Below are 15,451 nucleotides of genomic sequence, written 5' to 3'. Positions count from 1 at the left end.
CACGCTTAATCGGATAATTGGACGATGTGGCCATGTATTATAATTTATAAGTTTTAGGATAAATATTTTTTATTTGGGTAAATCTATTGGTTTTCAAGGTTTACAGCGTAAAACAGACAGACTAATCAATTGGGTGTTATTTCTGCCGCTATAGAAGACACTCGAGAGTTGTGGCAGTATTATGGTCTTGTAGTTATCTGTTTTTTTTCTTTTGCTTTCATTCAAATATTGGTGTTCGAGTAAAATAAATAATATATATTTTACGAGATTTATGATGCATGAAATGGAAAAGTAATTTTTCTCTAATACGAATAGTGGGTAGAGTGGAAGACTTCATTACCTGCAATGTAAACATTTCAAATAGGTCATATAACGTAGTGTTAGATATAAACTATTTTATTATATTTTTCCACATTTTTTACATACAACATCATTACACACTTTTGCATTCAATAAGGCTGTCATAAAAATAATGTATATGATATATTATATGAATTATATATGTAAACCCAATACAAATAATACATTTATATACTATAACATAATATTAAAAAAAAAAAAAAATTAAAATTATATATAGAACGTTATAAGTTTTTTTTTTTATATAATTTATCAATTTAATATTATTTAGTCAGTAAATATGATACAATTTGTATTTAATATAATTATGATTCGTAATACTCGGTCTCATTATTTTGTAACTTAGTTTACTTAACTAAGTTTATGAGCTTGATCTAGTAGTATTCGTGACAATTGTACAAGATTTTTAGAGTATTATAAATGTTTATAATGTATATATATATAATATATATATATGACTAAACCTATATTATATACAAAAATTTAAATATTTGGAAATTGGAACTTAATATAATATTTATGTAATATGTATATTTTACATAAAAACATACAATTTAATTTTCTATTACACAACGTAAATTTATTTCTTATTCATTTTGTAGATTGTGTAATAAATATAATATTAATTATGAGGCCAGCTATAAATTTTTTTGTAATTAATAACATTTAAGATATTTTGAATAGTGACATGATTATTTGTTATTACTCTATAATTAACATTTTATGTTTAATATTGCGTGAACTCCAAAACCTTAAGATAATACCTTATAATATCCTAATATAGTAATAGTTTAATCTTTCAGAATTTAGATTAAATATAAATTTAATAATTTGTTCAAAAAAATTTGAATTTGAATTTTTAGTTTTAATGCATCGATGAGTATAATGTTTTAATTAATAAACAATATGATTTTACTTAAGAATTTATACTTAATTCAGTTAGTTAGGTTTATTATATTGTTTATAAAAATATTTTAATAAATATAACGGTTGTAGAAATGAAAACGTAATAAGTATATTGTAAAATCATACAATGGAAAAATATTGTTGTATTGTTAAAAACATAATGATTATAGGTATCTATATATTGATATATCGAAAGTGTGTATGAAATTATTAATTGTAATAGTTTATTTTATTATTATTGATGATAGAACAATATAATATTTATTAAATAATTATTAATTAAAATAATACATTAGATAATATACTTTGTACATATTTGTATTAGTTATGTAAACGTATGTTATTAATTCATATATATTAAGTAGGTATGCTTAACTCGCTTAACTCTTACATACATATAAAAACAAGTAGAAAATACAAATATATACTGTCAAAAAGTGTCAAAATAAAATAGAAACTAAATTTACTGTGTTAAATGGATCGCTTAATGACATTGCATTATGCATAGATGTTTGAAAGATGGTTTCTTTTTTTGTTTTTAAATTTATTTAATTGGGTGACACTAAAGCAAAAAACATAAAAATTACAATTAGATTACGAAATCCTCATCGTAACGAAATATTTCTTCGTTATCCATATATGGAAATAATAATTTGAAAATATTGTGACTTGCTGTATTCCTATTATAAGAACTTTTCAATCGAAATATAAAATTATTCACGTACACTTCAATATTTTTTGCAACGTAATAATATCCATTATGTAGTGATTTCTGTTTATATTATATTTTAATGCTTTATAAATGTTCTGTGCAAATATATATAAAAACCTAAATTTAGTTTATATATTATTTATACTTAATACCCAATTATTGTGACTCTAAGTTGCAATGATGATAATAAGTTATGTATTTATTAATATGTATATATTTCGAATATTATCAAAAATCAAAATATAATATATTGATTTTAAAACAAACAAATTAAAAAAAAAATTAATAATATAACCACCAAAATTTTTTTAGTTAAGATAATATCGAGAATATATTATTATGTTTTGATTGTTTTGAATAACTCTAAAATTATATTAATGACTCTTCATGAAATTTTAAAGATATTGTTAATATTGCAATAATGCAGTGATACAGTAGATTTACAATGTTATATATTTATTGTTATCGTATGGACATATTGTTCAAATAATATAGCTGTTAACTACAGGTTTTATAAAATATAAATTAGAACTTTTTGTTATTTATACATTGATCATAATATTAATAATGATCATAAATAATACTAGTAAGGTAAAATATAAATCTACATTAATATATTTGTAAAAAGTAAAAATTCAAAAATAATGTTAAATGAATACAATTGTTTTATATTAGGTACACAAAAAGTATCCGAATGTTTTATTTTTTTGTATGCCATCATCGTTTTTAAATTATTTTTTTAACAAATTTAAGTACCTACCATAAACTTTTATAACAACTCGCTTCTAGAGAATACTACTAGACAAATATTTTTCTTTTATTATTTTTGTTAATCGTTTTACATAAAATATGCACAGCATAATGCTTTCAACATGATATAATGTAGGTACCTATATGTTATTTTTTTTATTTTCGTGAAATTGCGATCATCATTATTTTATATTTTTATCTCTTTAAATTGTCATCTTATTTATGTTTTGAGAAAGTTATATAGTTAAAATATAAAACTATACATTTTCTTTATAATGACGCGATGATATTTGGGAGAAAAAAGATACATACAAATATAAAATAAATTTTATCATATTCATCAAGTTGACAGACTTAGTAACTTACTTTTGTTTTGAAACTATAAGTTATAGTTCAAAATTATAATAATTGGGTTTTATGTTTGTTATGTGTTTTTTTTTCGATACGTTTGTTCAATTGATAGGAAATCCCTACTACTAAGAATGTAGAATTTCATTACGCTGAAATACCTAATAAATATAATAATTGGTACTTATTTTAAAATCATTTTGTCTTAGTAGCTAGAAATCAATAAATGCTTTATTAATTCGTTTATGTTACGAAATGTATGTACTTTATATATTTTAATGTTATATTACTCAAGTTACATGATTAATTTTAAATAAGCAACTCAGTAAAGATATTTTTAATGAAATATCAACATAAAAATAAAACCTTAACGTTATAATAATATAAGCTTTTAAAAAACATTCACATTTAAACATTAAAAGTTTGAAACTAAAAATCTTGTTACATTAGTTTTTTTTGATAAGATTAATCTTGGTATCGATCTTTAGCTATTAATTGGTAATTAATATAGGTAATACAACAAATTTAGATTGAAATGTAGAAGCATATTCACTTACATATTTATATTATAGCAAGGTATTCTATAACTACGTATACTCCTCAAAAAATTAATTAAATTTATAATAAAAATACAATAAATACACGCATAAAAAAAATGTACAATTAATTTTTCTATTAGATTTTTCGTAAATATGAATGATCAGAAAAAAAAAGTTTTCACAATTTAAGAAGCGTCTTTTTTTTTATTAAACTTATACTTTTATCTAATACTTTGGTGTGTGTCAACAATGTGTATACTACCTTATATTGGCTATTTTACTTATATACTTATATATTTACACAATATTATCTTTTGCTATTATTGCATTTAATCCGTGCACTGAGTTTATAATTGAACAACGATTAATTATCTTAAGAAATATAATGTTTACGAGTCCATTTATGGATAATGTATATTTACATTATGACCTCCATTTTGTCACCTTATTGGCATATATTTTATAATGCACTTATACTACGTGTATTTCTACCGTATTAATCGAAGTAGACATGTTTCAGTCTATTCACGATCCAACATTCTTATTCGTCGACGGTATCTAATTGTTGTTACAATAGAAATTGTCTTTTTTGTCCGTGTGTTAACAAGCGACTGTGTGCCATATGATATATGAAACGGCATGTAGTTGAATTATAAAACTGTATGTACAAAATATACAATTTATATTATATTTATATATCACACATCATTAATGTAATACACCAGAAACTAGGACGAGAAATTGCTTTTATATGCTATTGTTGTAAGTATAGTAGTAACTAGTAAGTATTTATAAACAGTTTGTGTGGAATCAATATGTTGTAGGTACTAGTACCTAATAGTATTTTTTTTTTATTTACAATATGGTAGATTAACATTTTAAAAGTTAGTTTAAAATCTATATTTTTAGTATTAATGATTTAAACATATATAAGACATAGTGTGGATATAATTTTACGTTTTTGCTGTTGGTGATTAAAAATGTATTAACTTAACAAAATATTTTATAGTATAATTCAATTTAATATTTTTTATTATATGTATTATATAATTATAAAGGTATATTAAGTTGTTCCTTTATCAAACCAGACTAATTATTTCAAAATCTAATGTTTTAAAAAAAAAATATTTTATATGATTTTCAGTCGAAATAAAACAACATTTTTTTCATGATATTTTTTAAATTATTCACTTTTTTGAAAGAGAATACGTTTTTAAATTTATACTCTGAAACAGAATATTTTTCAGGTTAGGTTACATAAAATTCGGACGAGTAGTTTATGATTTTTAAATATTTTAAGTAAGGAGAGCAGTAGACTAACAATTCTCAGGGTATACAATTAGCGGGGTATCCCCATTCAGCTCACCTAAACTTATAATACTTATAACTCATAAACTGCTTATCAAAATTTCTAATGTTATGCATTATAACATTCTGCTTTAGAATACGAAATTAAAAATATTTGTTTTAATTTTCAAAAAAGTAAATTAAAAAAATTATAACGTTATATCGTTATTTTTTTTTTTAATGTTATTTTTTCTGACTGGACATAACATTAAAAAATATTTAAAAAATATTAATAGATTTAAAAATAATGAGTTTTGTTCGATAAAAGATTCATCCTGTATACATATTGTACTCGTATCCAACGATTAAATTTAATAATAAATTAAAAATGGTAAAGTAAGAATCAACATATTTTCTCCGTCTTTCAAAATAATTAAATATTCTCATGGGACATTAATTGATATATGCAGAAAAAAATATACGTTAATATGATATATGTTAAAAATTAAAAGTTATTTTCATTCTTCAAATTCCTGTCAAGCTTTGAAACCCAATTTCCATCTTACAAACACTTATAATATAAATATATTTATATATCATCATTTTCTGGTAAATATGTAATTTTATTTACTTAGCAAATATTTTATTAAGCACATTACATCACACGTCAGTTCTGACAAAGTTAAATGTACCGTGTTCAAGTTACCCGAGCATCTAAAAAGTGATCATTGTTGCCTCAGGGGTCAAAATAAATCGACATAATAATATACATCATTATAAACTCACCGTGTTTCCTAATTGAACAGTGTCTACTCTGTATTATTATATGGGTTGGTAACTGATTGCATCATGGTCCACTTGAATGGGAAATTTGTGTTCAAAATGAATTACACTACTTTAGTAATTTCCATTTCAAGTAGTTTCATGCATTTATGGATTTTTATAAATTCTCCAGATAGGTCATGGTTGCACGGAATCACAGAACTTCTGTTGTACGCGGCCTACACAGCGAAAGGAAATTGTAGCACTCGCCAGGTGACAGTATTGCAAAGACAATTCACTTATGTCTATAATAATAGTAATTTTTTCATGATTAGTAAAATAATATTTCGATTTGATATGAATTTTCAAGTTTTTGCTTGGATAATTATAGTTATAGACTTATAGAGTTTAGCTGATTGATAATGTCTGGAAATCACTTTTCATCGAAAAAATAATAATATTATTTCATGTGTATGATTTTTTTGAATATATTTTTTTCTATAAAAATTTAATTTTGGTGAATATATTTAAAACGAATAATAATACCAATTTTAGCTTTAACAAGATTTAAAAAAAAACCCTAAAGTCGTTAAAAGTAATATATAAAATATAAATTACGCACCAATTCGATAAAATGTTATAATTGTATTAAAATCAAAATACATTGTTAGATTCAACTGAAATTCGCTTAATTTTAACTTCAATTGTTCGTTTTATTTTTTACTGAATAATAAACAAATTTATTTTACGTCTTGTTGGATATGATACAATCCCATGTTATATTTTAAATTTAGCACTAATTCTTTAGTCACATTGTAGTATTAAAAAGGTACAACTGGTGTGAACAAAACAGTGCTGGTTATTCTTTGCGCATATGAAGTTGGTGAGAATTATTGATAAATACGACGTGTAAAATGTATAATATAGTATATACATTATTTTATTCAATTATTGAGGCCAGTTACATAAGTCAGATTTAATCACGTATAGCTCAAGGCGTTTGATTTTATCGACAATGGATCTTGATCTTGAAAAATAGGTCACATTTTAATATGTTATAGTAATTATTATTGTGAGTATAGATAGTAATCCGAATTTCACGAATTATATTGAATACATAAATATCAAATATCTATATTATAGTGTTAATTAATAGTTAAAAACATTTTTTGATAATTTGTTCGTTCTAAGACATTGGTATGTTTGCATTCAAATTATAATTGAATTATTTTTATGTAGCTTATTATTAATTGTAAATTTATTTTTATATGACAAACTTAAAACTAATTAAATTATTTTCTTGTCAGTAATATTCAATAGTAGTTTGAAATGCAAAACTTTTGTGAAATGTTGTATCCAGACTCATGTTATTTACGACTTACATGTGCCAAGATTATTTATTAAGGGGAAAGTGTATTTTAAGTTTTTTAAATATACAGTACCTAATCATAATAAGTTAAATAATGATAATGATTCCCCACTTAATGTATATAATGTATATGCTTTGTTCAGATGTGCTTTAATTGCTCGAGATTATTTTATAGCATAAGATAAGTTTATGTATGATGTTTAAATCATTATGGTTTTATGTAAATTTGTAAATTATATTAATTTACAAACCTAACCTAACCTACTTCAGAATTTCAATTTACTAAATCATATTTTTAGTTCCTAAGATCACATATGCAATGATCAACAATAGAAGTAAAAAAATAAAAAATAATCTACATGGAAAATACAATTAATATTTGATTCCTATGAATTTAAATGAATATATTATTTTTAATTAAAATAAAAGTGTTCAACCACAGTTAAGTCACTATAATTAAAGTTTTAAAACTGATGAGTTGTTACTAATAAGAAATTAAATCACGTAAGACAATGTTCAGGTACTAGAACTTTATATCATTTATTTTTTGTAAATACCAATAGATATTTTGTTTTGAACGAAGTCATAATCATTCTGTCAAAATTCAATATATCATAACCAATATGACATTGTAATTTTCTTACTACATAAGAATAAATACAATTCAAGCAATTGTCCTCACAACAATATGATATATTGTTCGATTCTTACGTCAACTATCGTAACTGACAAACGGCAGGTGACTATATCATCATAAGTTTACGAACTCTATAATGTTGAAGTTTTACATGGGCTTTATTATAAAAACAAAAATCAATTTCGTCTATTATATAATTACTTACTCTAATATATCACTAGAGTTGTATAATATGAAAAATATAAGCATCATAGAGTTATTTGGGTAAGTATGTATTACAACCGCAACAGAAAATATGCACAGTGAACATACATTTATTATTACCTATATATATTATCTAGTCACAAGTGAGTGTCTATACTATCTATATTTAATGTTAGGTTTTTATACATTATTATAAAATACCATAAACGTCTTATTTTATTCATTACATTAATTATTTTTGTTTCTATGGTTACTACTTTACTTCCAATATCATTGCTGATTTTATGTAAGTTGGTATAAAGATATTTGATTAACCAATATTATACAATATACATTCTTAAATCGGAATAGTATGATATTTAATGAAATTTGCTTTGATATACAAGAGATGATTCATCAAATTTGATTCAAAATAAGACATTTTTAAATATACAGAAAAGTCTTATTTTGAAAAATCTAAATTTTAATAAATACATTAATAAAAGAATGATAAAAGGTTAGATGAGCATGGTTGTTGAATCTCTATATATACTATATATATTTTAATAAAACATTTTATCTTATATAGTTGATATATTTTTTAATTTTCTATACATTTTATTAGTTTTCTTTTAGTTCAATTAAAATTTAACATTCCTATCGTATTTCGTTTTGTAATATAACATTTTATTATTCTGTTTTTTTTATTTTACAGATTTATATAATTTATTGCGTTATATTTTAAGATTTTCTATACTTACTGAGATATTAAAATGCGTTTTTTCTCGCGAATTTGAGAAGACAGATTTTCTTATGTTAAAAATGGCTTGTCTAAATATCTATGCAGTTATCAGACACATGAAACGGTCAAAGTGGAATTGCTAAACGCGTGCGTGGGAAAATAAATTACCCATCTAAATAGCGTCGTGGGATTTAAATATTGTTTTGATCTTGAAGCCTGAAGGTGCAGGTTATTAACACTCGAGTAGGTACCATAAACATTTATATATAAATTTATTATATACATAGATATCATATTTTAATAACATCTATAACTGAACATCCATATTATTTAAGTTGAGAACCACCAAACGCAGTTTTCGTAAACAAAATATGTATAGTCTATTAAATTAATATGATAATATTATTATTATATCTTGATGCATTACTCGCACATTTGTTGCCATACCTTCCTTTAATCGATTTTGCGAGATGGATAAAAACGTCTTCATAGTACACCTACACGTTCGAATTTATATATATATACTGGTATGTACATTTAACCCTCTCGTTATCGTATGTAAGTAATTTTATCGAGCAGCTCATTTAAATGACGGCTCAGTTGGATCGTGAATAGACGTCGCGAGAAAATAAGTGCCGAGTTTTCCGCTAGCCAAGACGAATGATATAATATTATAACGACGTCGCTATTATTTAAAGACGCGAGCGTCTACACCCGAAGCCGTATTATGCATTCGCGACGTCAAGTACCTATAAAATCGTTTGACACGGGTCCGTCTTTTGTGCGTCATTGTGATAGTGTTTGTGATTAATGTGTGGGGCGACCGTCGGCGACGTTTCCACATTATATTATATAGGTACAATAATATAGTACTAGTCATATATTATACCTGAATAGTGTGTGTATGTATGAAATACGCTATGTCGCGCGCGCCACAGATGTCTGTGATCCGAAGCTTTTTATTGTTCCGACCGCGGTCACGCGTTGACCTGCAACCACCGCGCCACAGTGATATTATTTTTCCTACGCCTTTGCGTTTGAATTTCTTTCAGCAGCACCGCCACGACTCGTGTAGATCGTATACAAATATAAACGATCGACACGATCTTTGCAGGTCTACAGCCACCCTTCTCCCTCGATCCAAAAACTCCAACACGTCCTGTTTTAATTATTCTCTCATTTCTTACTCCGACTCGGAAGACAGGATTTCGCAGCAATATAATACCTATTGACATTAAATTCATAAAATATAATAAATATATACATATATTATGAAATTATGTACACGTAATAAACATATAATAATATTTTGTGTACACACACGACTGCAGATACACCGGTTGCCTGTGCGTGTTTCTTGAAGCAAAATCCAATTTTACGCATTTTTAGTTAGCTTTTTCCATCTCTTCTCATCTCATTTTATCGCTCTCTCTTTATCTCCTAAATGTCATCGCATGGTGTTGTGTATTTGTATGACTTGTATTATGTGTACACGTCTTTCTCGTGTATTTTATTCCACTCAACACCGCGTCATTCCCGTTAAAACGGCTTTATATACTTTTTTGTCTTTATTACTTGACGTCCGAAACAAATTTTTCCTCTGCATGTAGTTACATCATTATTATATTGTTTCTCGTCTCGATATAAATACACAGTTATACAGATGTCATATTATACATGTTATATGTAATACACTACACTAACATACCATATAATGTAAATTGCTCTCCGTCCGCTATCGCGTGTGTTACGATATGCCTGTTATTATTCTATAATATATTATTATTATTGGTAGTATAGGTATATACAATGTATTATGTGCATGTATTCGTATACCACAAATACAGAATATACTATACTCGAATGCACGAGGACTTTGTCACTAATTATTATCATTGAACAAGAATGAAAATTCAAGAAAAATTATGGCGAGATGATCGTTTCACAGTGAGAAAATACCTCTGTGGGTCTGCGTATTATATATATATATATATATATATATATAGTCACCTTATTATAATAGTTATAACGTCTGTGATATTTAGGTAGTATGCCTTCGAGGCCTTAAAAATATTATATATATATTATTTTATGTAAACCTGCGTAAGAGATAGATAGATATATAGATAGAGAGATAGGAAAAAGAAAAAAAGATATAAAAGCATCTCAAAAATAATAAATGGTAATTCGGCGGCATATTTAGACGGATAGACGTGGCACACATACCTGGCCCGTGGAAAGAAAACGTTTAATATTTAATAGGAGGCAATTTACTGTGTATACATACCTATTATAATATATAAAATACGTATACGTATACCTATGTTCGTGCGCGTGTGTATAATAGACGTGCCGCTGTAGCAGCAGCATCAGACAATAAATACGCACGAGAGGAACAATTTCTCTGCGATATTATCGAAAACAATTTTTTTTTGTAATAATAATAATAATAATAGTCGCGTTTCATGTAATATAACACATAAGTATATACTATATACAGTATTCTGTACTTATGCATTCAATGTATAGTACGCGAATAATAAATCATAAATCAAATCTCAATGGGTCGTCTGCAGTCCAGAAGGCCGGAAAACTATTTTCGAAATCACTTATATTACTATATAATATTACACATTTTATGGATGTTTGAAATGCTGAATATGTGCGTAGTAGACGGCAAATGACGTCTATATAATATTACTATATATTAATATAGTATATAAGTACGTAAATACTTTATTATGCACTATTATATGGTTTATAGTATTTTTAATATATTGTATTATATATTATACATAATACTAGGTTGATAAGTATCCTGTCACTATACAGTATAGAAAATATGGGTGGTTTTCTTGGAGTTTATATTAAAATATAAAATATTATTTATCATTTTATTACCGTATAGCTGCAGATGTGTTGAACATTTTTTGTAATAATATATCGGGTAGTGTAATCTATTGTAATCAAATTAGTTAATTACATCGTCTACGAAGTATAGTAGGTTATTATATTATATTATGAACGTTCGGAATTTCATAATTATTATTATTATCAATGCGGTTTATTTGAATTTCACGATTAACGAAACAACAACCGCAATATAAATATTATGTTTGTAAAAATTACACAGGCATGAATATTTTTTATTTCTATATTTCTGTTATTGTTATTTAATATTTCATTGTGTCGAAAACAATAATAATAATAAAAAAAAAAAATGGAATTATTTTATTGATATTTTAGGCATATGTATTTTCTTAAAAATGTCTATAACATATTGGTACTATAATTTATATCTAGAAATAAACGGGTTCTTATTTCATTAAAATAGTTTCAAAGTTCAATTTACTTAAAATAAAACAAACATTATTTTTATTTATCAGGAAGTTAAGTTCAAAAATATTATTTTATGATTATTATAGTTATAATATAGGTAATGAATAATTAGTTATTGTTAAACATAGGTTTTTCAATTTTAATTACAATATATTCATTATTTTTTTAACAATATTACAGTTACCATCAAATTATATATATATATATATATATAAACATAATTAACGACAATAGACTAGTATTTTTGTAAAATTACGTTTCCCTAATTAACAATGTTGCTACTGCGAATTATAATAATTTGTATAATTAATACAAAGATGTTAGGTAGATATATCGATTGAATGTTATCAGTACTGTAAAAACTAGGCGTGCGCAAGGTGTGTACTGTGTATACAATATATTGCACATGGGCCTTGGCCCTTGGGTATAGCATGGCGTATCAAATTAGACTTGCTACAGTCTTAAAAAGGCCTCGAATTGACATAGTAATTGACATCAATTATAACACGGACAAAATTATTATAAAATACACAAGTATTGTAAGAACTATATTCCTAACAAAATAGAACCTAATATTTAAAATCACAAATGTTAGTACATACGTATATTACATAGTTTTGAAAAAAAATGTCAAACTTTGTATAGCGTACTTTATTCATCAATAAAATAAATTTTCAAATAAAATATTTAAAGCTGATAACTATTCTACGAACAAATTTAAAATAATGATTCACATCAAGTTTGCATAACTGCATAAGTTACATAATTGTAGGGTGCCACTATGTGACTTCCTCACACACGTCTCCTGACTCCTTCTCATATTAAATCTATTTATTTATACAGATTGTAAATTAACGTATTTTTAATAAAAAAAAAAAAGTAACAAGTTTTAAAATTAATTGTACAATAGTACGATGTGTATAAAAGAGCAGCAAATCATTAATACACAACAATGATTAGATGAACAATTTCCATTTTTTTAAACTAAATATTAATTTTGTATGTTATTTATTATCATAACATAATTTTATTGTCGCATGACCACAATAATAATATTATTACATTAATAAACCTGTACATCCTAAAAAATATTTACTAATAATAGTTTTGATTATTGATTTGATAAACTTAAAATATACTACCTACATTCATTTTCATTATATAAAATTTACAAGCATTGCTGTTCATCTCATCTCGCAACCATCATAGTAGTATGTGTACTTCGGTTAATTTTAAACATCAGTCTTTCAAAATTAAATATCTGCCTCAGCAATAATCCTAGATAGCGTCTTTACATGTGACAGTGTTGCATATTATCTTATAGTTAACCCAACTTGGAATTCAGTATTGACAATGTCATTCCTTAAATCCTCTGAATGCTAAAAGCATAATATTATTATACTATTAGTATTAAAGAAAATTGTTTTCTAGCATTAGTTATTTGGAATTTTTTAAATTATAATTTTAATGATATAATAGGAATTTAATCTCCTTAGATTTTTTGATCCAGTACATATTTAAGAAAAGACACTATTATGCACAGTGGCATATTTTCATAATATGTATTTATTTTCTTCAATCTTTGAATTATAAATAATATATTTTATACCAACTAAAACATATTAGTGAGTTAAAATTAAGTAGGTAAATATATCGTCAGAACTGCAATATTATTTATGGATTGGTTTATTTCCTTAGATGCGCTCAATTTATGCATGTCTTGTTATGAATCTTTCTAAAAGATCGTTGTTCTTAATTCATTAAAATACACACAATAGTTACTTCATTTTTTTAAATAACAATCTATTTATTTGTTTTTATAAAAACTTAGATTTATTTTTATATTTTCAAAACTATTAATGAACCTAAATAAAAAACTTTCTTGAAAAAGATATTATTGAATCTATGCATTTTCAGACCATTATCACGATTATATATTTTAAGCTTTATTAAAATCAGTTCAGTAGATTAAGTGAAGATGGCTAATATGTTGAGCTGGAGATAGAAGGTCTTCGATTTGCTCTGTCACAATAATTGACAATTATTTCATGTAAAAATTATTAATGAAAATATTTTATTTTTGTAGTTGTGTTTAAATTGTTTGAAAGAAAAATATATACCTTTACACAGATATAAAATATTATGCCTAAATTTAAGTCTAAATTACAAAAAATGCTTAAAAACCGTATTCGAATGTGTTACAAGACGACTATGGGTTTAGGTTATCGGATAAACACAATAATATCTAGGTTAGATGTATACTCGAAATATGTAAGGTTTTGTTGTAGAAAAAATATAGAAATATATAATTTCCTATGGTGTGTAAGTGAAATCATATAAATGTTTAATAATATAAATATATTATTATTATTTGACGTATATAGTATTGAAATACAATTATTAAATGTTAAAATATTAAATGTCATACCGAATTACCTATCAGTTTATATATATAAATATAGTATAATATCTAAACTCTAGATTTTAAAGTATCATAATATATTATATTATATAAACTGCAATCGATCATTCTAATGGAGAAATTTGATGTATTACAGGTGCTGATGGCTTCCGAACATTTCATACCTTCAAAGTTTGTGTTTTCTGCTGATTATGCACCTGTGCTAAAAAATTTACCAATGCTGGCAGCGCTGGCCGAAGCGTGTTTGTGGCCGGTAGTATTGCTCCTGTTCGACGACCAGTTCGTGCCCCGGCTTTCAAACTTGTACCGGAGACGAAGCGTTTCGGATCGGGCTAAGCCCCCTCAAGGTAAATAAATGCATTTATTTTTTATCACCGTCGACATAGGCGGAGATCCTGTGAAATATTGATGGGGGCTCAAATATTTGATGCCAAACAGACCCGTGGGGACGTTTCCCCCACACCCCCAACAAACTATTTTTTATATTAAATCACTCATAAAAATTGTTCTCGTTATCATAATAACTTAAATAATTACAAACATAAAAAAAAAAGAATGATTAATAAAATACTATTACCATTTTTAACTTAATTTATTATTATTTTATTAAAGTTTTTGTTAAAAGTATTTAAAATAGCTTCATTACTTAAAGCTTTAGTCTTATCTTTTTCAATATATTATATTTAAAATTCATTAAATTTTTTTTTGATGTATGGATGTTCTTAGCCATGTTTTTATTTTCCCTCTAGCAGAAAAACTTCTTTTGCACGTAGCAGAACAAGCAAGTTGTATCATTTTATAAAGATTAGGAAATACTTGAGGTGAAATATTCTTTTTAATATCTTCAATATCACCAATAATAATGCCTTAATTGTTCGGTATGTTACCGTAAATATTAAATTGGTAAATAGTATGTATGTAATGTACTAGGTCAGCGTTTCTCAAAGTGTGGGTCGTGAACAATTTTTTGAATTATGATGTCAATGCTGTTATTAACCATAACAGAAAACAATCACATATTTCGCATACACCTCATTATTAAAAGTACATTTATAAAAATAAATTGGTTATAAACATATAAAATACTAAATATAT

At 25.1% G+C, this 15,451-nt stretch overlaps 1 protein-coding gene across 1 annotated transcript in view; it reads left to right on the top strand.

Moving 5' to 3' along the window:
• LOC113551036 overlaps nucleotides 1-15,451 on the top strand; it is a 62,307-nt gene that overhangs the window by 35,056 nt on the left and 11,800 nt on the right. Inside the window, exon 3 of the mRNA XM_026953038.1 lies at nucleotides 14,493-14,703. Within this exon, the coding sequence (XP_026808839.1) occupies nucleotides 14,493-14,703 (211 nt within the window). The remainder of the gene's footprint in view (nucleotides 1-14,492; nucleotides 14,704-15,451) is intronic.

Source organism: Rhopalosiphum maidis, chromosome 2, assembly GCF_003676215.2.
Source record: "Rhopalosiphum maidis isolate BTI-1 chromosome 2, ASM367621v3, whole genome shotgun sequence".
Taxonomy (NCBI): domain Eukaryota; kingdom Metazoa; phylum Arthropoda; class Insecta; order Hemiptera; family Aphididae; genus Rhopalosiphum; species Rhopalosiphum maidis.
The sequence above is the reverse complement of the archived record's forward strand: the minus strand, read 5'-3'. Positions and strand labels throughout refer to the sequence as shown.